Source organism: Aptenodytes patagonicus, chromosome 1 (assembly GCF_965638725.1).
Source record: "Aptenodytes patagonicus chromosome 1, bAptPat1.pri.cur, whole genome shotgun sequence".
NCBI classification, from domain to species: Eukaryota; Metazoa; Chordata; class Aves; order Sphenisciformes; family Spheniscidae; genus Aptenodytes; species Aptenodytes patagonicus.
Genome location: NC_134949.1, coordinates 203,338,525 through 203,363,575, shown reverse-complemented (window position 1 = coordinate 203,363,575; position 25,051 = coordinate 203,338,525). Strand labels below are relative to the sequence as shown.

The following is a 25,051-nucleotide window of genomic DNA, read 5'->3' as shown; positions in this document are numbered from 1 at the left end:
TACAGGACAATGTATGGGAGCTAATTGCTAGGAGCATGTGCTGTAAGCCTATGAATTTTGATTGTATTCTCTTGCTAGAAACCACTGGCAGGAACACTTAAGAGAGCATTTATTTACCATAGAAGATGCGGTTCACATCTTTCTTAGCTTCCATGTACCCAGATCACTACATTAATTCAACATAAAGAATGCACTGGCACCAAAACTCATTTAAGCATATGGTAAATGTGCAGAGATAATTAAAACTATAAAACTGAAAACCTTTTACAATGATTCATAGAGATGAAATTTTACAACTTCAGTGCAGGAAAGGGCAGGGTGGGAGAGGAATTGCACTCACGGACTTTTTTTTTTTTTTTAAAGTAGTCTGGATTTTGCACCCCCATCCCCTTAGATTTCAACGTGCTCTACACCGTGTAGCCCAAAAGGGCAGTCAGCAAGTGTTCGGAGTGCAGCCCAGCTCTATTGCCTGCTCGCACATAGCACATGAACCTGTAAAGGGCACAGCAGGAGGCATCAGACACTAGCTTCACGTGGCCCTGCAGGGCTGAGGCCATCAGTGCCCATGGCTCCTCACGCTCTACCTGCTCCACAACTCCTCCCCAGCTCGGATGCTGCCAGTGTGGTCCACTGGCACAGAGAACACTGCTCATTTCTCACACCACAGCCCACATGCAGTCTGAAATTACATTTTATCTTTCCCCAGGTTTTTCCCAACAAGGAATAACACAGGCCTCAGGGAGAACAGGTAATTTAACTATTGCACTGCGTGACACACACCAAGTTTTCAAAACCATGGAGTCATTTCACAATTTCAGCAAAGCAGCAGGGGAAGAAAAAAAAAAATCCCAAGCCATGTTCTTAAAGAATCAGTTTCTCTTGGCAGGGATCCTAACGTTGTAAGGGATGTAGACTTCCTACCAAGAAGTTTTTCCAAATACCTATCCTCCACCAGAAAAGCTTCATTTGTCAAAAAATGAAACAAATTGTGGGAACAGGATGGAAATAAATTAAATACTAATGCTATAAACTATCTGTATCACGCTTGCACCTAAAAGATTCAGGCAGAAACCAAGACCGTGCTGCACTGGGGGCTGTCCAAACATACAGCATATAGAAGCCCCAAAGACATATTCTGTGAAAAGTTCCTTTGCATCGCAAAATTCTAGCTCTTAAACCCATGGGATTTAAAAAAAAAAAAAAAAAAATCCAAACCTGTTTTCCACTATGTTAACAAATATTCAGTAAATGCAGACAATGGCAACATGAGATTTGCTCAGACATTTTTTTTTCTCTTCAGAGCCAAGAAAACTTAACCATATACATACAAAGCCTTCGTGGTCTTTAGACTGCTCCACATGACAGTAACACATGGTTCCAGTAAAGAGATTTGGGCCTCAAACATAGTCACTGTTAGCACGGCTTCAGCTGTAGTCGGTATTGCCTTTTATCCCATAATGTAAATGATGACTTTCCATGCAGTTTTATTTGCAAATTAAGGGGGGTGAGGTACCTGCAAACATTAGTGATGTCAGCACCAGAATAGCCTTCAATCTTCTCAGCAATTTCTTCAAGGCTGATATCAGGATCCAGTTCTACTTCCCGAAGATTAATCTTAAGTAGTTCCGCTCTGCCTTTTGCTACAACATAAAAATACTTGTTTGAAGACTTGCAAGAGTAACATTAAAAGAAGAAATAAACACAACTTAGATTTTTCAGTGAAAAGTACAAACAAAAGGGTTTAACATAAGAAAAGAGACAGAACAAAACTTTGTAAAGCGTGCAATCAAATACAGTAAAGTATACGGTTAAAAGTATTATATTAAACCAGCATACTCTTGAGACATTTTCCAAAGTCAAACGTCATTAAAAAAATGTCTGTTATGTCTCAGGTGACAAAGCATTTGGTCACATACTACCCAAGGGCACAAAAGCACAATCCTACAAATGTCTGCTTCTTCTCACACCCCTTTGGATTCACTCGCTGTTCAAGTGTTTGATTGCATATTATTCACAAAGTTTCATTAGAACCACAATGAGGATTCTATTAACAGAGCTTCAGACAGCACAAACCCCTTAACAACAGGCTGAACTTTAAGCATATGTTTAAGCACTTTACTCAGTTGGGACCCAAGAAAGCTGCTGAAGCCTGATAGAAAACAGATACATTAATACATTAATACAGTAAACATATTAATATATTTACAATACAAATGTCCTGGTATCCCACTTTCAGACCTAGATGCAGTGTGCACACAGTGATAACCAGCTGCATAAATGAGCACTTATGCAGCCAATTAACCATTTTTCTTGTAGAGGGCATGTGCATATGTGCATTTGGGTACGTATGTTAAGCAGCCTAGGCTTATAAGAGGCAATTCACATTTGACAGCTTAGGCCTCAGTGTTACTCTGCACAAGGGTGGTAAAGAAGTGGACGAATGCTTTACTGGCTTTTACTGTACAGAAAAATATACCAGCTCAGCATCATTATTTCCACAGTGACCAATTTTTATGACCTAGAAAAGAGGACAACCACAACAGAAGAAATAGCAGTAGGAAAGGCTAAAAGTCTTAAGGAAATGTCCACACTTATGTTTTATTCATTGATGTCCCTAATTAAAAAAGGGGGGAGGGGAATATAAAAGAAATTAGAAAGCTTGTCTAAAGCTGCTATTTTTGTGTGCTTTGCAGAACTGTCAAGAATATAGAGTTATCAATCACACACAACTGGCACTAGCTATAAAATGGGGATTTATTATTTACAGAGCACAATGTACATACAGCATACCTGCAGAGAGCGTCCTGTATCAGAGAACATTCTTCTAATCTTTGCTATGGGGCTAAGCAAGTCCTTGCAGTATTTTGAAAATGAAACACGGTAGAATATATACTTGCATCAAATTCCACAATATACAGGTGTATATATGACATATCGTATCACTTTTTCAATTAAAATGCCTGACCACATCAAATCACACAGCACAGTTATAAATGCATCAAGCAGACTTGCCCAGAACAGCTCAACGTTCTTATTTACAGAATAGATGCAACAGAACATAAGATTGGAAATAAAACCGGAGCACATCTCGTATGTTGTCCAGGGTCTAATACACTGTGTCAAAAAACAATCTGGTTTAATTAGAAACAAGAACAAGAGCTGATAGGATTTTAAACTAATTGGTCATAAAGACAGGCATCCTGTTAGGAGCTGTTACTGCCTGTGAGCTGCAAAGACAAGCTGTAGAACTATTAAGTGTCCTTATACCTGCTAAACTCAATCACAACTGCTGTCACCATGAACACGCATCTTGTTATCTTGAGTGCTCATGCAGGGAGATGAGGCATCCACCGTACCAAGAAGAAACGAAGCTATGCAAACTTCAAGTGATAGGAATCTCAAAATTAATAGGACAGGTGAATGACAGCTAGGAAAGACAATACAAGCCGAGATGTCTTAGGGCAGGAAAGCAATCAGCCTGCTGCATTCTGAGTGACTCAAAGCACAGTCATAAAGGTGAGCAAGCAGTGATATACAATGAACTAAGCCTGTAAGTGAAAATTTGTGGATCCACTTCTTTGCATTTATCTGCAAGGGCACAGAGTGCATTTGCAATATTTCTGAACATGTCCGAAGGCTGCCTTTGATGATCACTCAAGGATTGACAAACATTTAAAATAATTCCAGGCTCATTAAAACTCTCTTTCAAAATGTACGAACCCATCAATGGGCTTGCAATGAAATGCTGCAGCTCTGTTTTTAAGCCCCCAAGCAAGTAGTATTTTTTTTCCCCCTCACTCTCTTTAAAAATAAAGCGACCCAGCCAAATGATTAACCCCTGAATTTCACTGCTCATCACAAAAACATCAAGATTCGTCCCAAACCCAACAGTCCTGCAGTAGTCCTAAGCTCGTCTTGCAAAGGCCATTTTCAAGGAAAATGCTCGTAGCAAACATACCTGTGGGCAAAGGTATATAAATCCTCTTCTCCAGTCTCCGTCGGAGAGCTTCATCGATATCCCAGGGAAAATTTGTAGCTGCTAATACCATAACCATCTTGGAAGGGTCATCATTTTCCAGAGCACCACCTACCCCTTCAAGCACAACAGTTTAGAGCAGTTTCAATCCACAGCTCTTATTGATTGAGATGCTTGCTAAGAAACACTGCACACACACACATTGCAAAAGCCTGGACAAAGCTAAGCAACAGCTCTATGTAGTCCTAGTGCTGCTTTCCAAACTTCGCATAGCTTAGGTGTGACAAGACCATCATTGTCGCAGAGAAGGGGACAGTTCATTCTTTTGCTGAGTCAGGGGAGGGCTTTTTTTGACAGTGCTAATAATAACACAGTCATATGTGAGTGTAGCCCTACTAGTCCCACCGAAAGTGCTATCTCTGTCAGATCTGGGCATAGAAGAAACAGGAATCACTCCTTGGCCTCCCAAATGAAGACTGCAAAGAAATTATCACTTTGGGGCAAAAAGTTGCCTACCCTGAGTTTACGACAATGGACCTGCGCATTTGAGGACATTATAAATAGTAACAACAACTGCAATACAGCGGTGGTTATCAAACCACTACGTCATACAATATTCCTCAGATAGTCATCCTCGTTATGTGCACCTGCACAGAACAGGTACTAAATCTGACTAAAAGGGTAATATTAGCTGCCGCCACAGAATACAGCAAAATCAGATCTCACAATGGGGTTCCTGCGCTGGAGACTCTAGCAAAGGGGAGAAATTTGTTTAAATTGCACCAAAATTAAAGACCTGTATTAAACTGCACAAATCTCCATTATCTGCTTCTCCTAGTGTCTGTGTCACTTAAATACGAGTTTTCAATTTACCATCAAAATGGCCATTTTAGAAAAAATAAAGCCTTTTCAGTCATCTGCCTTTGAACACTCCAAAAATACACTACTCTCAAATTCTGCCTTATTTTTCCCCCATCCATAAAGCCAGGTTTTCCAGATTGCTCAAGTTCTGACATTCCCACCTGTAAAGAAACAGCACCCCAGCCCCAAACTCGGATCTAAACACTTGTTACCGTCCATTTGCACAAGCAGCTCTGACTTGACTCTGCGACTCGCCTCATGTTCGTCGGACGTGCCTCTGCGGCTGCAGATGGAATCTATCTCATCAATGAAGATTGTTGTTGGAGCATAAAACCTCGCCTTTATTCAAATGAAAACACCACTATTAAGGCTGCAGCAGCAAGCACAGGCCCTCATCAGACCACGAACCAGTCCCACTAGACATACTACATACATATCTTCCCTGCCTGTCACAAGAAAATAATTCAAGATCTTGATTTACAAACTGTCTGGCATATGGTTAAGTTTAAATCGTACTCCTCAAGTCAGGGGTCGTTCAGTGTTGGTTGGTTTTCCTCAGCAACTAGTCTTGCAAAGGGCAAAAAGGAATACAATCAAAATACAGGCAGTTTTTCATGCCCAGGTTTTTCTGCAGTGAGGGGAAAGCCCAGGGGACAGAAGGGAGCTCAGCCTGTCTCAACAGAGACAGGTTTTAACTGAGAGTATAGTAGAAGTGCAGCAAGGATCCCAAAGAGGTGAATGACCCTTCAGCATAGGTCCACATGGGCATGTCCTTCACATACCCCGCATGATGGACCACACCCAAAACTTCACTGAGAGGCTTGTGTCCAGCATTCAGAACAGAAACAGAACTAAAACATGTATTGCTTCTAGAATAACAGTTCCAAATTCCTTCCAATTTCAAATCTACTTCCTATGGGCTTATCCCATAATCAAGTAAGAACTGAATTTCTGTCAAGGTCACGACTCTACATCTAGTCTGGAAAACGCTATCCTAAACATGGGCGATGAACCATTTCCTTCTTAATCCTCAACGACATATCAGAAAAGGACGGAAACACAGAGACTGTGCTTTTCTATCTGGTTGAGGGGGTGCCAATGCAATGAACTCCATGCTTCCAACATGCTACTAGAGGGGCAGGAAACCAAAGGAGATGTCCCTTCTCACCTTAGTGATCCCCAGATCACATCATTGAGGACATACCATTTCAAACAAGAGGCGGACCAGCTTCTCAGACTCGCCCCTGTATTTAGACGTCAGGGTAGAGGAAGACACATTGAAGAATGTTGTTCCACATTCTGTAGCAACAGCTTTCGCTAGCATTGTTTTGCCAGTGCCAGGAGGACCAACCATCAGCACGCCCTGAAAGGTGAAAACAAAGGTAATGAACAAATAAAGAAACTTTGCAATTGGTACTCTACACTACATCTCAATATGATCCAAGATCTGTATTGTAATTGTTTAATAACATAATTGCCATCAGTGGAAAACAAAAGACAAGAATCCTGCTTTTGAGAACAGTGGGAAGTGCTCTGGGATTTATTCTTATTACCACTCCATTGGAGTATGAATCACAAAAGCCAGTAACTGTTGCTGCACCTATCACCTGGGAAGCAGACAACAGATACAGCCTTGCTTTGAATCAGACAGAGCCTGGACTTGAACTTAGGCCCTTCCCAACTCACGAGGGGCTGCACATGCAGATGAAGAGAGTGAATTCTTCATTTTGGAACAAAAGCCCCTTCATGAAGAAAGCTTCACAGAAACCAAAATACTTTTGCAGAAAGTTGTGTTCCCTCAGTAGAGCATTCTTCTGTAGAAAAACATTTTGCAAAAAAATCCTGATGATGTGTATATACGAATCTGGTTGACTTTTACATATAGGTATGAACGAGAGCATTCGCTGAAAACAAGGGTTTGTCACACTGTTTAATCTCTCCATCTCAGTACTTCTATAGCCATACTACTGCATCTTAGCAATTCCTGGATGAAGCACCATCCTCACCACACTGTTGGATGGCAGAAGAGCGCTGCTATTTCTATTTCACAGATAAGCAACTGTGGCTCATGTGGACTACCGCTCAGTCCCACAAAAAGCCCAATATGAACCTCAGCGATTATTCAAAAAGCTTTAAACTAGAAAACTGAACTAAAATTGTTGAGTCCCAGGTTGGCATCCACAACATCAGACTGTCTTTCTATCTGTGGTCTGTCTGAAAGAGAGAGTAAGGAGCACACATCTCTGCAGCTCAGCACATTTACCCATCATTATGCAAGCAGGTTTTTAGCTAGACACACAGTGCTCTCAGGACCCATGTTAAGATTGTAGCACTGAGACTGGTTAATTGCTCTTGATAATATTTCTAAATACACTTATCTTTATGGATAGTCTTTCCAACCCTTTCAGCAGCAGTGCTGGAGAGGGACAACACACTGTTCCATCCCTGTACAGCACTAGAATAAGGCACTGTGATTTTGAGCACAACACTATAAAAATGTACTGCTCAAGGAGCTTGGGGTTTTTTTCCCCTCTCAACTGCAAGATCTTATTACATGCTAACAAGAGTTTCCTAAAGTAAAGTTGTACTGTGTTGCAAGGATAATCAAATTAGCTAGAATTAGAATTGCACATCATAATGTGCTTTGCAATTAATAACTTACATAAAATGCCACAGCAATAAAAATATCTGTTAAACGCAAGCCACATAGCAAATTAGATTTCATCTGTTCCTCACAAAAATTTACTTCAAAAAGCACAAAGAATGACACGGAAGAGATCTACAATAACATATCAACTGGGAAGGCAATTATTCAAAAATGTACTATTCAAAAGCAGTAGCCTCTCTGTACTCCATTTTCCATTAACTCTTAATACCTTTATTGCCATTTAACACCCAGCTAACGCAAGCTCAACATACATTCATTGGTAAATTCAGTTAGAAATGTTCACACTCCATCCATACAGCTAACAGTCCAATGTCACTCCTCAGGCTGCCCAAGGTTTCCTAAGCTCCAGAGCAGCAAGCATAAAAAGTAAATGGACTCTTTTTCTCCCCATGAACATTCAGACATATACTGTGATTTGAGTTGCTGCATAGTCATACTGATATTATAATAATATTGCACGTACAACCCTGGAGTAACTGGGTGAAAATTACTCAGCCTGTGATACGCAAGTCAGAGATGACTTACTGTTCTCTCCGAGTTTCAAATGTGTTTATTTAATATTTTAAAACAACCTTCACCTCAATTCAAATCACACTTGACTCCTGTGTTTGACAAACTCTGTTTACTGCAGGACCTGGTGATACAAGGGACCAACGTCATTTTTTGGATATTGCTTTGGTCCTCCATTATTATGGAAGGTCAAATTCTGGCTTCAGCTACACATGCTGCTCGCTGCCGAACTGAAGCCCATCACTTTGCACCTCCTGTGTAACTATTACAGTGAGCATTACTTAGCACATGATACTGGTGGCATTCTGTATGTGTATAACATAGGTGCAAAGCAGCCACACCAGGTATAAAGCCAGGGGAAAACCAAGCTCTCCGGGGATAAAGACAATAGAAATATCAGTTAAAAAAAAGACAATAAAAAAGAACTTGAGTTCTCAGCAAAACAAGATGTGCATGGTTTCAAACAGAAACACATAGGATCAAATTGCTCTTTCTCTCTGCAAACTAGGAGGCTGCCACTTACTCACTAGTTAAAATCCTTGACAAACACAAAGACTTCTTTATTCTTCCTCTAAGGCTCTGTAAATCCAAAGTATTCCAATAAGAAGCTGAAATGCACCACAGGGAGTAAGTGTTTTGATGAAATCACTGCAGGGTTACTTCTTGTTGTTGTAACAATCACTAGCAGAGCAGTGGGAAGCACAGCGAGCAACTGGGCCTTCTTGGCACAAAACAGTTTGGAGAAAAAGAAAGAGCAAGCCTGTGGACACTCAGAAACCCGTGGCTGCAAATACACAGCACCTGTGTTGAATCAGGGAAGACAGCTGGCTCCTTCACACAAGGCACCATCCTCTGCAGGCACAAACTCTGAGGGCTATCTTGGGAATTGTTTTCAGGAGAGTCTGAACATCCAAAAACAGATTTGGCTGCCTTTTCCCTGAATTATTGTCCTGAATGCCTAGGCTCAACAAATGCCTGCTGCTACACTGATTACTGCAAGAAACAGGCTTTCCTTCAAAACTTCTCATCCTTGTAGCACAAAGGTCAACAGTAGGGAAAATACATGCTGTTCTGTGTGAAAAATAAATTCAGAAGAGTTACAGCTTCACAAGTCACCAGGGAAAAGGCTAACAATGAAGACTCTTCATGGACTCGTCAGAAATCAATTTGCATTTCAGACTGAGGAGAGGAAATAATCTTAGAATTTTTTTCCACGTCTACAACCACCTAGTTTTCAGAGGCGACACTGCTCAGTAGGAAAAGATAATCTCACACAAAGAGATGGAGAGTGCAACTCTTTCTTTAAAAGACCAGGCTGTTGTTCCTTTATCCACTGCCACAATACTTGGAGGCAGGGCCAGTGGCGCTCTTCACATTCCCTGCGGTCTGCTGAGATACCTGCCTTAAAGATAGATGGCCACTACATCCTCTAGGCATGTTAATAGGTGAAAAAAAAGTATAGCAGCTCTTCTCTCCCTTAAAAGTTTTTGAGACTGGACAGACGGGGCCCCTATAGTCTATAATAAGGGTATGGATCAGCTTCCTCTATGCCAAGAGGAAAACAGAGAGATTCAGCTGTTCAAGACACTAAAATCTCACCCTACACTTGTAACCCGCAGTATCGAGGCTCTGTCCAAGCTGATAGCTCGGTTAACCTTAAGGTTAACCTCAAGCCCACTGGTACTGACCACAAGCACTCTAAACCCCAAAGGCCATACAGCCTGGGGCTAAGTTTGGGCTGTCCCCCTGCAACTCACTAAAATCTCCATGAGCAGCCCTCAAGCAGCAATCTTTGAGCTCCTGCCATCAGCTCCCACTCTTTCTGACTTTCCCTTATGTCTGTAGACATAAGCCCCAAGAATGACAAGTCTTCCACTCATCACTTCCCGCAGGCTTTTGTTTTGTAAATAAGCAGAATAACAGGGATCTAGGACTGGCTCAGGCTGGAAGAGGACAGCTTTGAGAGTCAGACCTAAGTATAAGCCAGAGAAGTACAAGGACCAAGCAGGAAAACACAGGGCAAGTGTTAGTAACACAAGATCTGAGACGTGCTGCTGAACCAGCGTACTAAACCATAGAAACCACTCACGTACACAGCATTCCCTACACATGCCATTGCCTTGCAGACTCAGAATAACAGACAATTTGCAGCAGTCTCTTTTCCCCAGTAATCCTTCTCAGTAACCAGAAAGCCCTTGTGTTGTGACTAGTTATTCCCAAAACAAGTGTCAATCCATCCCACAACAAAAGCAATATAATTTTATTTTCTGTTTACAGAAATGCTCAGCAACTTCCTCCCTCCTCTTTAGCTCTAAGCAAGGCCCAGATTGGGGTCACCTCTGGTCCATCAGCCAGACCAGCTCAGTCCCGTATCTCTCCTGTTGCCCCACTTGCACCTCATTCTCCCACTTGGAATTTCTCCCACTCCAGCAGTAACTATGCCCAGCTGCAAGTGTAACTGCAAAGCTAAATCATCACTCTGATTAGCCCCTCTCTCCTTGCTTCCTTGCACCATCCAGTTCGCAGTCTGAGTGAAAGATCGGGTCCAACAGTCCAAGGCCTGCTTTCCTCCGTGAAGTCTTGAAGGGTGGCCACCGTAATCCTAAGCAGAGCTGTCTATTAAGCATTTCTGCTTCTGTCAATATACCCTATATGCTTGCTCACATGTACAGGCTGACATATAGAAAGTATTATAATGTCAACAAGCTATGACTGAGTAAATACAAAAGAATTATTATTTACTGTAAAGCCCGCATACACATCCAGCTCTTTCTTTCAGTGCATTCTACGTGAATCATTATGAGAGAATTTCATGAACAAATTCCTGATCTTTCCTATTTGCCTTTTTAGCCTTCTGCTACAGGCATCCACACACATTACAGCAGCAGACATACATAACTACAGCTTTCCATTTACTAAAACACCAAAAAACCTCCCACCTTCCAAGGTCTTCTGATCCCTTTGAAAAAATCAGGCATCCACATTGGAAGAACAACGGCTTCTCTTAGTAATTTCTTGGCTTCTTCCAAATCTGCTATGTCATCCCTGTGCAAGATGAAGAAACTTGTATAAGATTCCCGTACAACAATATTCCTTCTATTTTTATACAAGAAAAATAGAAAAGCTTTTCACTTAGTACCATCTCTTTTAGCATGCCAGTATATGCCTCATGAGAGCACTCCTACAATCCTGTGACCTAAAATTGAATCCACTTTTGGAAGGTAGAGAAAAAATTATTTTCAACTCAAGTTACCCAGAGCTGCTTAATTAAAAATTGTTTTGGACAATGTGACCACCAAAGCAGTATCTTTAAAGTTCTCTGGAGTGTACTTTCATTTCAGCAGTACCTGTAATGGATGTACTGCACATAATATCAGTCAGCAACAAAAGCTTAACTGTAATCAAATTAATAAACTGTTAAAACCAAAAGACCTTGTTTTGCTTATCTGTAGAAGATTATGATGGCTCCCTGTTTTAAGAGTTAGAAGAAGGATAATTTCTCTCCTTCTCCACACTAGCAAAAACACTTGAATTGAGAAAATCCTCATACCAATGAATGCTTGGATTCCTTGATACAATGTCCCTTTCAAGAGCTTCGACCAAGTCTTTGTCGTAACCTGCTCCATCAAATTTGGGAATTTCACCATCACCAACTTCCTGGGGTATTTTCTTTCCCTAGAAGTGAAAGCCATACACGTTCATAAGGACATTATTCTTTGAACATATCCTTTACTAGCAATATATAGCAATATTGTCTGGTTCACCTCTGTAGAAGCCACAAGAAGGTACCAAGCTTTAACACAGCTATACAATGGCTAGCAAAACCAATGTGTTCACACCCTACACTCCACAAAGAGTGCCCAAACACCTGTGATTGCTTCCACCACAACAGCACCATGGTTCCTTCATAGATGCAGCTCACAGTGATAAAACCCCATCAGAGCTCATTATGTATCACGGTGGGTGGGTTGGTTGGTTGGTCTTAAAGCAGCAAAACAGACTCTCTTAACAATGCTAAACCACTCTTTAGACAACTGACACACTTCCTGGCCAGCCGAAGGCACGAATGCAGAAACAGCCTCACAAAGCAGGCTGTGTCATGACTTAATGCTACATTAACTCCTGGCTGAAGACCAGAGCATCCAAAACATATTTTGAAGGTGCTACACCTGCCACACTACCTGCCAGAGCTAAACGACTGGCACTCCATCATCACTGAAAAGGAACACAAGAGCTGTTACATCCATTGTCTTTGATGGAGGAAAACCAAGTAGATCCTTTCCCCTTGTTTAATCAAAGCCTTCCTGCCCAGCAATTTCTTCTTTCCTCAACTGCAAACTATTTCCCTCCTCTCATTCACAGGCCAGCTCCATAAACAGTTAAAATGCTTTTAAAAGGTCATATTTATTTAAGGGCTGCACCAAAAGCCCTAAAGAAGCTCCCAAGTCACCCAGGTTTCTTTGAACTACAATAATTTCTGCAACATGCCAATGCTCATTCAGCAACCAAGCCACACACTGCCTCTGCCCCAAACGGCCCAGAGTTTCTGGTTAATACTTCCACAGTGCTGTTAAGCTTATGGGGGTGAAGTAACATTTTCCCTTTGAAGCATCAGGGCTCACGGTCCTCCTCTCCCACTTCAGAAGAAAACCGCTTCCCCTCCCAGTTCAACAGCAGCTTTCGATGGTGCCTGAAAAGCAGCTGTGCTGTTTTAACGAAGGAGGCTGAGTAGGGAGCTACTTTAGGACTCTTAACTCAGCTTCTAAACACTATCAGCAGCAAGTTAAAGAATCCCAGCTGGCTGGAACAAAGCAGCTTAGGCAAAGGCGGGCTGAGAGGCAGCTGGAGACACACAAATAACCCCGCAGTGGAAAAAGAAAAAGGTAGCGATTACACCCCTCCCAGTTGCCATTTGCCTATGAGGGAGCAGTTTATCTTCCCACTATTTTTATTTCTTGCTTCCAAGTGAACTCTGTGTTGTTTAGTACTCCCAGATCAGTTTTTTTTATGGAAATGAAGCTGAAAGTTGTGTTTAGACAAAAAGCTGGTGTCAAAAATGTTATGGTCTGGTGTAAAAAGGAAACAGAGAAAAAAAGCCCTGCAGAGTTTGGAAGATTTCAGGAGAGAGAAAATGCAATCCAAATGTAACCATAAAAAAAGAAAGAAGGAAAAAAAAAGACAATGACATGAAAGGTATTTGCTGTCTTTGTTACACATTTCTCTCCTATCCCTCTGCAATGAACTGGTTTTCCTAGTGGGAGAATTTTTCTGCACATCTCAAAACAAATCGGATGTTTTGTTTTCTCTGCGTGAAACAGTTAAGTCAGGCTTTAAAAAGCAGGAGAAGGCAGGGCAGCTAGCCACAGCGCACTGTGGAGGAGGCTGAAGCAGCAGCTAAAGCCCCCGTACCCGAGCCCGGCTGGCAGATCTGCACGCAGCCTGTTTGCTGTGCCAGGAAGGCGGCGAACACGCAAATCGAGCAATGCAGGCGACGCCGGGCCCGGGTGTGACGCAGCTCAAAGAAGCGGAATCAAACAGCAATAAAAGGGGAAAGAAAGGCCCCGCGGCAAGGAGGGCGCCGGCAGCTCCGGCGCAGCCACGGGGCGGCAGCACGGCCCGGGCCGGCAGCGGCTCCTCCGCCGCGGGGTGGCGGCGCGTCCCTGCGCCCGGCCGCCTCCTCCGGGCCCGCGCCCCGGAACCCCAGCTATCTGGTCCTGCCGCACTTGCTTTTCCTGGGACGGTTATTTTTCCTGCTCGCTGTGGCATGCGTGGCTCGCCGACAGAGGGAGAAGGGCGGCCAACTGGGAGATGTGCTTTCAGCATCACCTTGGCTATCATTTCAGTGACACTGAATGTTTTGATTTTTTTTCAGTTCCGGAATTAAACCAAGATTTAAAGTATTTGCAGTTTTCACATGTAATAAGATTATTAATGTTGGTCCCAAATTGGTCCAACATGCAATCCTCAGTCAGCAGGTAAGTGAGCAGAGACTAGAAAAAATAATTAAAAAAAAAAAAAGTCACCTGAATCCAGGCAGCTGGAGTAAGCATAATTTTTCCAGTCATAGCCTCACCTCTTCTTGTGGTATTACTCTCTCAAAACAGCTTTAAATAAAGGTGCTGTGATGGCTTCTCTCTAAGAAGGTATGCCAACAGACAGAGGTATACAGGACTGCAAAAGACTGCTCCCACCCAGTCCCCTTGGCAATCCCATCATGTAACCATCTCCTTGGCCAACCAAGTTCTGACTTACACATGTTTAGAAATTTTCTGGGCTTTCCATCAGGAAGAGCTATCAGATCTGTGCTAACCCACTGGAACAAAAACCTTATTTCCAAAATGAATGCATTTCTACTCTTGTACGAAGTTCGTGCATTAGTTTCAGCAGATGTCTCGTTGATGTGTCTACCACTCTGATGTACTTGCAGCATGCATGTGCTCTGCCTTCATTTACCAAACCAAGTAAGTCTCCTCTTGAAACACAAGCTGAACACAATTACCTGTTCACTTTGGCAACCCTTTTTTTTTCTCCCTTCTTCTAATATTAAAACATCTTTCTTGAGCACGGTTGTAGAAATGCACGCAAAATACTCCAGCTGCTTTCTCACCAGGGCCTCCTCTCTGCTGGTAACACCTCTACAACCTGGCCTTAGGATTTCATTTACATTCGTTTCCATGGCTATATCACACAGACAGATCAATCACATAGGATAACCTTGGTGGCTGCAATGACCAGAACTGGGTCCTGAAGACATCTTGCTTCCTTCAGGCTCTTCCCACTACACACAAAAAACAAACAACTGCCAGATGCGCTCTTCGCCCCTTGCTGCCAAAGCCAAAGGTGGCACCTGGCTGTGCCTCACTCCAGCAGCCAGCCCTTCCCATCACCACCAGGAAAAGGTGATGTGCCAAATGAAAGTTCAGCCTGATCTGATTTCTGCTGACATGTCCAAATCTTTCTTCTCCTCCACTGCTGAGCTCCAAGCTTCTAGCAGAAATTCTTGTTGTAGTCTCCAAGTACACAGCCTGGTGCTCTGCACCGCTGAACATTATCCCATTTCCATGACTCCACCACAGACTCATCCAATTCTTCCTGCACAACAGCCTCATTCAGATCTTCCGGTGATGGTGCTTCCCAACTCGGTGTCATCAGCAAATTTAATTAGCACATGCCTCTTTTTTGTGCCAAGGCCATTAATTTATAATGGGCGGGAGTGATCTGCTTGAGGGTAGGAAGGCTCTACAGAGGGATCTGAACAGGCTGGATCGATGGGCCGAGGCCAATTGTATGAGGTTCAACGAGGCTAAGTTCTGGGTCCTGCACTTGGGTCACAACAACCCCATGCAGCGCTACAGGCTTGGGGAAGAGTGGCTGGAAAGCTGCCTGTTGGAAAAGGACCTGGGGGTGTTGGTCAACAGCCAGCTGAACATGAGCCGGCAGTGTGCCCAGGCAGCCAAGAAGGCCAATGGCATCCTGGCCTGTATCAGAAATAGTGGGGCCAGCAGGAGTAGTGAAGTGATCGTGCCCCTGTACTCGGCACTGGTGAGGCCGCACCTCGAATCCTGTGTTCAGTTTTGGGCCCCTCACTACAAGAAGGACGTTGAGGTGCTGGAGCGTGTCCAGAGAAGGGCAACGAAGCTGGTGAAGGGTCTAGAGCACAAGTCTGATGAGGAGTGGCTGAGGGAACTGGGGTTAGCCTGGAGAAAAGGAGGCTGAGGGGAGACCTCATCGCTCACTACAACTACCTGAAAGGAGGCTGTAGCAAGGGGGATGTCGGTCTCTTCTCCCAAGTAACAAGCAATAGGACGAGAGGAAATGGCCTCAAGTTGTGCCAGGGGAGGTTTAGATTGGATATTAGGAAACATTTCTTCACTGAAAGTGTTGTCAAGCATTGGAACAGGCTGCCCAGGGAAGTGGTTGAGTCCCCATCCCTGGAGGTATTTAAAAGACGTGTAGATGAGGTGCTTAGGGACATGGTTTAGTGGTGGACTTGGCAGTGCTAGGTTAACGGTTGGACTTGATCACCTTAAGGGTCTTTTCCAACCTAAACAATTCCATGATTCTATGATTCTATTTAAATATAAAACAAGAGTCAATCTCTAGTCTTGAGGGAATCCATAAATGATTTGCCAGTTGACTGATACTTCTTCTTTCAGTACCACTTGTTTACATTCCCCTTGCTGCCTAATTCCTCCCCACCTCACAATTCTTCTACACCACACACTCACTAGATCATAGAATCATAGAATCATTGAGGTTGGAAAAGACCTCTAAGATCATCGAGTCCAACTGTCGACCCAACACCACCACCCACTAAACCATGTCCCTAAGTGCCTCATCTACTCTTTTAAATACCTCCAGGGATGGGGACTCCACCACTTCCCTGGGCAGTCTGTTCCAATGTTTCACCACTCTTTCAGTAAAGAAATTTTTCCTCACATCCAATCGAAACCTCCCCTGGCGCAACTTGAGGCCATTTCTTCTCGTCCTATCGCTTGTTACTTGGGAGAAGAGACCAACACCCACCTCGCTACAACCTCCTTTCAGGTAGTTGTAGTGAGCGATGAGGTCTCCCCTCAGCCTCCTTTTCTCCAGGCTAACCCCAGTTCCCTCAGCCGCTCCTCATCAGACTTGTTCTCCAGACCCCTCACCAGCCTCGTTGCCCTTCTCTGGACACGCTCCAGCACCTCAACGTCCTTCTTGTAGTGAGGGGCCCAAAACTGAACACAGTATTCGAGGTGCGGCCTCACCAGTGCCGAGTACAGGGGCACGATCACTTCCCTACTCCTGCTGGCCACACTATTGCTGATACAGGCCAGGATGCCATTGGCCTTCTTGGCCACCTGGGCACACTGCCGGCTCATGTTCAGCCGGCTGTCGACCAACACCCCCAGGTCCTTTTCCAACAGGCAGCTTTCCAGCCACTCTTCCCCAAGCCTGTAGCGCTGCATGGGGTTGTTGTGGCCAAAGTGCAGGACCCGGCACTTGGCCTCGTTGAACCTCATACAATTGGTCTGGGCCCATCGATCCAGCCTGTCCAGGTCCCTCTGCAGAGCCTTCCTACCCTCGAGCAGATCAACGCTCCCGCCCAACTTGGTGTCGTCTGCAAACTTACTGAGGGTGCACTCAGATAAACTAGTTATATAACTCAGATAACTAGCAATTAGATAAACTAATTGCTTCCAATGTGGCATCCAGGTAGATGAATTTCTTTCTCTAAGACATTAACTAGAACTCTATAAAGAAAGTGCTGGCAAAGGCAACACCTTTGCTTAAGAAACCATATTTCACTTTATTCCACTTTCCAGTTAGTCCCAAGTCTTTAACTTTTCGTCCATTCTAAATTTGTTGTAAAACTTTGCACACTGTTTAGATAAAATTAACAACTCCAGTTGCCTTTCCCCTTCTAAATACAGGCACGGTCAACACAACTCGCCATTCACATGAGACAACAGCAGACCCAATAAATTTTACTGGAAATCTCTGCTCCCAACCCTGCAATTTCACCTACCAGTTCTTTCAGCATTCTCGGATGGAGATTATGCAGCCTTCCAGTCCCAGTGCATGGAGGCCTATGCTTCCACTTAAATGCAACTACCTCATCTCACATCTGATGACGCACATCAGAATAATCAAGCAAAAAAAAAAATTAAATTTTTTAAGTCATATCTTCATCGATTTTAATATTCACTTCACTGATATGGCAGCACAGCCCTTGGCTTATTTCATATCCTTCGCAATATCTACCATCCTCATCCACTGACAATCTAAAATAATCTAAAGAGCACTCCTAAAAAAGTGTTCTAGTGCTTAGATATGGTATTATGCAATTTCTAAAAGACATACAGGTAGCATTCATGCTGCCTCTTTAAGCTGAACTATTGAACCGAAGCTAAAATTCATGGCAATGATTCAGCAGAAGGTACCCTGAGAACAAGCCTAATAATTTCCAGTGGAACTAAGAAGGAAGAAGCACTTGAAAGCAGTATTTTAGAAAAAGGAACACATAAATATAAGGGTTTAGTGGATAAACACCATCCGGTGGGTTGCAGTTCAAAATTATTTTATATAGCACTACAAAAGGTCATTTTACAGGCATAGTCAGGTTAAAACTCCTTATCCCAATATGAAAATAATTCATATCCCAGAATGAAAAGATGATACAGTCTGGGGAGGAGAAACGGTGAAAGAAGGCATTTGCCTCAAGTGAGGCAAAACACTTCTTAAACATACATACTATGCCTGTATTTATCTTGAAAAATATCACAAATAAATATGCATATTACGTTGTGATATTACAGCCAGGACAGCATACAAGCTATTACACTGCAACCAACATCTTAGGAAATGGATATGGCATCTAAGTTCATTACATGTTCTAAGTAGTCCCAGCCAAGCACTCAAACTCAAGAACTACAGAGCTGAAACATTTACTATGAGAAAAGAAATAGCTGGTTACTTAGTTTGAAGCTTCAGTTTTGCCCTATTATTTTTAACTGAACATGAAGAGTTACCGAACCTCTTTGATTCAACATACTAGGCTAGAGAGGTACGCTTCTTGTAGCTTTAAGTTCACAAACTGAAGAACTTAAACACTTGCAAACTAAGGAAGGATAAAACTGAAAGGGAAGTTAAACCTATTTTCATGCCTGTGTGTAAAATATGGAAAGTTGCACTAACTTCTTTCACTTCCCATGCCTGGCTACTTCCTCTTTCATTCAGAATTTTCTTCAAAGGAAAATCATGGATCCCTTACAAAAATCATCATGTAACACGTGAGAATTTGTAACCTGGGGTGATTTTTGGGTACATACCCCAGACAAAGAAAGTAAAATAACCACCGAGTAGCTAGACAAAGGGGAAAATAAGAGAACATGTATTGGTATTGTTTGAAGAGTAGACATATTTTCCTTCTGCCACCTAGTGACCAATTTATTCAGATAAAAGCAGCGTTTAAAATGTACCATATTAAATGGAACACCTTCATGACCCTTCCTCCACCTCACAGCAGTAGTGTTGCTAATCACATTATTCCCAGAGACAAGTATTGTACAAGTCATGTTGTTGTGGGCTTCTTACAGTAAAGCCCTATAATGCTCATCACTGGAAAGCTTCGAGAGCAGAGTTCACCCTCATTAGAGCTAAGACTTTGAAGGCTGCCTTACACAAGCACATCTGGTGAACCTGTCACACACCATGACTCCAATTCCCCGTATAGCTGGCAGAACTGTAAATAATTTCACAGATCTTCACAAGCTTTTTATAGCTTGCAGAATGCACAGTTGTTATTTTAAATCTTATGGATCCAGGGTAGAGAGATTTCTAAAATGCTTGATCTGTGCAGTCACTCAGTGGCACTGCTGAAAATGTGCCTGGCCCTACCTACTGATGGTAATAAGGGCTGGGATTACTTAATATTTTTCATGTGTATCAGAAAAGCAATTCATGATGGAAAAAGCGTATCTTTGAGTTCCTTCTGCGCTGTGAAGAAGCAACCTGTAGTAGAAAGGCCATGAAGGGACTAACCAAATTCATCTGGAAGAAAACTGGCCTAAATACTTTCTTATTCATCTGTCAAGATCTGTACAATACTGTGTGCCCCCCATAGGAAGGGATTTCTTATATCTGTCAGGAATGTAAAGCCGCTTCAGTACACTCTCGACTTGTATCATTTATACCACAGATTCCTTGGGTTCCTGGCACTGACTCCACAGTTAAATTTAAAAATGCAAGTGTCTCAGAAACAGCAATTTGCACACAGACATTTTTTTCAGCCACAAAACAGTCCTGCCTTTGACATCACTACTTGATAGAGAATCACTGTTTCTCCTTTTCTTTCACTTCACTACTGCTTCTTTTTCATAGGTCTTCAGAGGAAAGAATCTCCAACTTATTCTAATTCATGTCATTGTTTTTATTTTCAAAACAAATCCTTTCCAAGAAGCATCTTCCTAAATGCTATAATAAATACAAACCCCTTTTCATAAACTAAAGAAAATGAAAGCTGCTAAGAGTTTGCTTTTACTACGTCTTCCTCACATCATTTTCAAATACATACCTTCAAGTAATTTGGCACAGATTTACCTAGCATCAATGCATTTACAGAACTAGCCTGGACTTCTAGGCACACCTAAATTTTACTATGGTATGGCAGAGGCAATGGTACTGTGCAACTCCATTCATAATGCTTAAATTCTAGAGAAGGGCACTGGTCTCACTTTTGCACTTTTTACATGGAAATCTTTACGAAAGACCTGAATTGGATTCCTTTTAAAAAAAAAAAAAAGGGTGGGGGAGAAGGAGGAGAAGGGACTTTATGCCTGATTGACACTAACAGATTAGAGTCAAGCCCATGGTCTAACTGAGATTGTAAGAAACCCCCAGCAACAGGCCACCATGCTTCCTCCATATCAAAAAATCTCAAATCAAGACAGAGCAAACATGACAGAACTTTCCTTAATTTGGTGTCATTATTACTAAATATCCCCATGATACATGCTTTGTCCATGAGGCAAGAGGAAAGCACCAAGTTTTCTTGCACGGGATTATTGTGGCTTTTTATTATTATCTGTATTAAATAACTAAAACTAAGAATGCTTCCCTTTGCCACATGCTGCACCATAACTCCTCCCCCCGCACATTCTTTCCCACTTCTTACCTTGTCATCTCTTCCTCTAGCTCTAGATTCCCTTTCGCGGCTGCCTGCAGACTTCTCACCCTTGGATACCGCGTGTGCTCTGCCCGCAGGCCCACGGGGCTGCAATCCTGGTGATTCTTTCCTCAAAGGTTTTACTTCTCGGTTGGGACGTTTTATCTGAGGTGGAGCCCTAACAACAAGCAACCACAACAAAAACATGCTAAAACAGTGAAAAAAGAGCAACATTAAGAAGGAAGGATTCTAATATTTCATTAATTCCCTTAGTGCATTATTACTAAAGCTGACAAGCCCCTAAGTCTTATCTCCCTATATCTGCAAATCCAGCAACATATTTCTGCTTCTGTCTGACACCCAAAGTAATAAAAAAATACAAAAGGAAAAAAAGTTTCAACAGTGGAAAAAAAGAAAATTAACAATACTATTAGGTCAGTACTCCTAACCAATCTTACAACAAACCAATACACATGTAACAAAAGAGGAAACAATTTAGTAAAAGTCTTCAAACTGTAGTTTCCTCTGACTCCAAACCAGGAGATTGTATTAGGCTACATTCATATGCCCACGTTCTACACAACCAGATGACATTCCTGGTAAAAAAAACCCAACCAAACAAAAAAAAACCCCGCTGGCTAATAGCTTTGACAGGGCCCAAAACAAAGGAGGGAGAATTTTAAAACAATCCTCCTACCTCTGACTTCATTCCCCTGTGTGAAAATGTCAAAATGTAAAAATTGCCTAGAAAGCAAAAGCAAACAGAGCCGAACTGCAACCACCTATACTTGTGTGCGTCACCCACAATGTCAAAGAGAACTCAGCAGTGGCACGAGGAGAAAGACAAGGTGTCAGTCATTTTGCTCTAGGGATTGGACTTGAAATATAGAACTAAAATAAATGACCAGGAATATCACCCAACTTTAATTAGTGTCCCCTATTAAATCTTCTACTGATTCTTGTTTTCAGTAACTCAAAATTTGCTAACTCTAAAAACAGTTTCCTGGAATATGGCTTAAAAAGAGTACCTACTTAAATACACTGCTAGATACAACTGCTACATTTTGCTTTGTACACATTTTCATCAAACTTAACAGCATAGAAGAATGGCTAATTTTCCTTACTCATTTGCACAAGATTTAAATTCCAGCTTAAAAAAGCGGATGAACTATTGGGCCTTTACCTCTAAGAAAGATACAAGAATAAATATATCTTGCACTTCATGTAACATTACCACAAAAATTCTGATAATCATTTCTACCACTCACAAAAGTAATCAGCGTTAATGTTATTTTACACTTACATTCTTAGGGTTTTTTGAAAAGCGAAGATCCGTTTGTTTGATAATCATAAAGCATATAAATTTACAAATAAACTTGGCATTTCTTTCTGTTAACCAAGATCTCTCATTTTACTTTGTTCCTTTGCTTATGTGAGTATACACACATTAAAATCCTTTGCTATTATAAACTTAGAAAAACATTGGCATGATAAATCTTATTCTTGTTTTTAAATTGGATTTGTTGTTTCCAGCAACCTGTGTCAAGCTCTATGACGGTGAAAATAGGGATTTCAGAAAATGCACAAGCATCTATTTTGAGAAAACTATTAGCTAACTAAAGTTACCTTAAAAATGGCTACAGAAGAGAAACACCATGTATAACAGAACATGTTTAGCAATAAAACTAACCAATGGATTAAACACAGGTCATATTATCTGTAGCTACGGAGTGATTTCTAACCACCATGTCCTTCAAGATCCTTCAGTTCCAGCTCCTTACTGACTCCTCAGCCATCAATGAATTCAACTGCTTAAATAAACTGAAATGGAAGTTTTCTCCCTGCACATGAGAAAGGCAACTGTCACCAAAAGCCCACTTACCTCTGCAGCAGGCTCTAGTTCCAGGCACTTAGCTAGTCACTCTTACCAGAATAAAGGAGTGACTTGCTTTAGAACTTCAGCAATAAATCCGACTGTAGTTTAATTACTTTTTTCCTCAATGAATTATATTTATTCTTTATTACAAATGACTAAGGGGTAAATGAAATGTGATTTTCATGTTACAAATGCATTCAAAAAAGAACATAACATTATGGCGACCCAACTTTATTCCACCCACTCTGCTTGAGCCTCTCATTACCTGTGTTCAGCTGGAACAGGAGGGGGCCAAACAGCGGGGTCTCTAAAAGGCTCATCTTGACAGGATACAGGGATATCTGCAGGCCTGTCCATTTTAAAACTCTCTAAAGTGTTGACAATGCTCTTAACTTGTTCATATTCTTCAACTAATTCTTGTCGGACCTTGAGAAATACATACATTATTTAAAAATTGTTACAATTCAAACTTTTTTTTTAAACCGTACCTCAAAACATATGCTACCCTCAAAAGCAGGGACTCCCAAGCCCTTCCATTCACAAACCCCACACCTATCAGGCTGACAATAGATCTTAAACAACAGCATAAACAATTGAATCTCTGTTGAGTTCATCTTTCTGCTTGCCAATGTCATGACCAGACACGATTGCTAACACAGGAATCACTCTTCCATAATGTGCTGATGCTTAGATTTACGTGTGCATGTTGACATGTATGCACACAAACACACACTTTTATACCAGTAAGGGTGCTGTTGGCAGATCTTTAACATATTTGCTACTATTCGGGCATAGAAGAACTTCTCTGATTACAGTCTCCAAGGTCCTAGTTATAAAACTGGCTAAATCATTAAAATATAATATTACAAAATAAACTTTGTGAGGGGCACAACATCACCATACAGTCAAAGCACAAGCCAATTCTTTGGCAGATTGCAAAGATTAGAACAGAAAATGGGAACTTTAACACCCTATAGCATAAGTTCAAATGATAAGTAAAGTAAGTGAAATAAAAATGAGAGGAAATTATGTCTCAGAAAGAAATTAGGTTGCAGAATTATGCAGCTGATTTTTGTACTTGAAGTTTCTATTGCCACTAGTCAGGGAATTAGAACTACTGCAATAATTTCAAGATTATTATTCAATCAACAAATACTTGATATTTGTTCATTTCAATTTTCTTCCATGAAGCCTAGGAAAAATAAAATCTGTGTAGAAATTTGCTAAGTTTCAGTGATATGGCTTGTTACAAGCTCAAGTTTTGTATGCTAACGTCACCGGTTCTTAGTACACACCAGCAGCAAAAAACTGCATTGTACGTTCTTGCTCACAAGCATAAGCTTTCAGTGCATTAGCTTAAGATGTGCTAGGACTCACCTGACTGCACTTGTACTGCACCTTACCAGTCTTCCACCTATCACTCAATGATGCTTTCCACCCTGTGGGATCAACCTCCACGCTTACTTTGGTTTTCACCTGCTTGATGGTCATAACACCCAGATGTCACCTCTTCACTGAAGTGTTGGTGCCCAGCTAAAACTAATTCATGCATTGCTGTGCATGCCTGGAAATCAGTATTGGCACTCTGCAGCTAGGATTACCTTAGGCCAATCTGAATCTTGCTTGTTACAGGCTCGCAGCTGGAGCTACAGAGACATCCTGAACCTTTCCATCCACTGGAAAGGCACATAGGCTCTAAAAGCTCTCATGAAGAAACACTATGGTGAGGATATTTGCAGGCTGCCGCCAGGCACGCTACTGAGTGAGGCTACAACTAGCGTACACCACAAGGCTGAATCAAAACCCAGGATCTGAAGTCAGCTTACAAGAAAGCCAAGGAAAGACACCAGGCACCCAGCTGTGCTCACGTCATGTATCCACATGAAGAAGAGCTGGGAAAAATATTGCCTGGGAATGCTGCAACAAGGCTTCACTTTGTGGCAAACAGAGGAAGGCAACTGAGGACAGTATCAAAAGATGTCAATGATGTTGCCTGAAATCCAGACTCTTTTTGCTGTGCAGATTCTGGGTAATCGAGAGGATTAGGAGAATAGAGGTCTGCAAATCCAGCCTGTCTGCCGAGATTACAACAGCAGCAAATCAGGGAACTAGTACTAAACAGCATCACATCTTAGGACTGTTCTTCCTAATGGTGCTTACTGGTGAAAAGATGTGGCCCATAGCCTGAGATCTTACCGTCTCCCTGTGTGCTTGGAAAGGAACCACGTTGGGCACATGCAGGGTGCCGTGTCTTGTCAACACACTTTTAGAAGCACGCCTCTTCCAGCCTGATTTTCACCTGCTCGTCCCACTTCTCTCTCACACTCTCACTTCCCCTCTCAGAATGGTGCCTTTCTTCACCTGCCCCACTCTACATATTCAAAACAGCAGCAGCAGCCCTCCACTTTAGGTGTGTGGGGGGCAACTTCAAGACAGAAAGCGCTGACATAACTGTTTGGTGGGTAAGGTGTAGAAAAGAACAAATGATTAACAACAGCACTCAGTAACAAA

At 42.1% G+C, this 25,051-nt stretch overlaps 1 protein-coding gene across 5 annotated transcripts in view; it reads right to left on the bottom strand.

Moving 5' to 3' along the window:
• Positions 1 to 25,051, bottom strand: part of KATNAL1 (katanin catalytic subunit A1 like 1) — a 46,177-nt gene that overhangs the window by 3,575 nt on the left and 17,551 nt on the right. For 2 of the 5 annotated variants that reach the window (XM_076364304.1, XM_076364303.1), the window contains 8 exons: positions 22,806 to 22,966; positions 20,674 to 20,842; positions 11,566 to 11,690; positions 10,955 to 11,060; positions 6,042 to 6,200; positions 5,050 to 5,176; positions 3,959 to 4,093; positions 1,514 to 1,640 (listed from right to left, as the gene is read on the bottom strand). In XM_076364304.1, coding sequence (XP_076220419.1) covers positions 1,514 to 1,640; positions 3,959 to 4,093; positions 5,050 to 5,176; positions 6,042 to 6,200; positions 10,955 to 11,060; positions 11,566 to 11,690; positions 20,674 to 20,842; positions 22,806 to 22,966 — 1,109 coding nt within the window. The remainder of the gene's footprint in view (positions 1 to 1,513; positions 1,641 to 3,958; positions 4,094 to 5,049; positions 5,177 to 6,041; positions 6,201 to 10,954; positions 11,061 to 11,565; positions 11,691 to 20,673; positions 20,843 to 22,805; positions 22,967 to 25,051) is intronic. The other 3 variants (XM_076364306.1, XM_076364305.1, XM_076364307.1) reach the window with 2 other exon arrangements.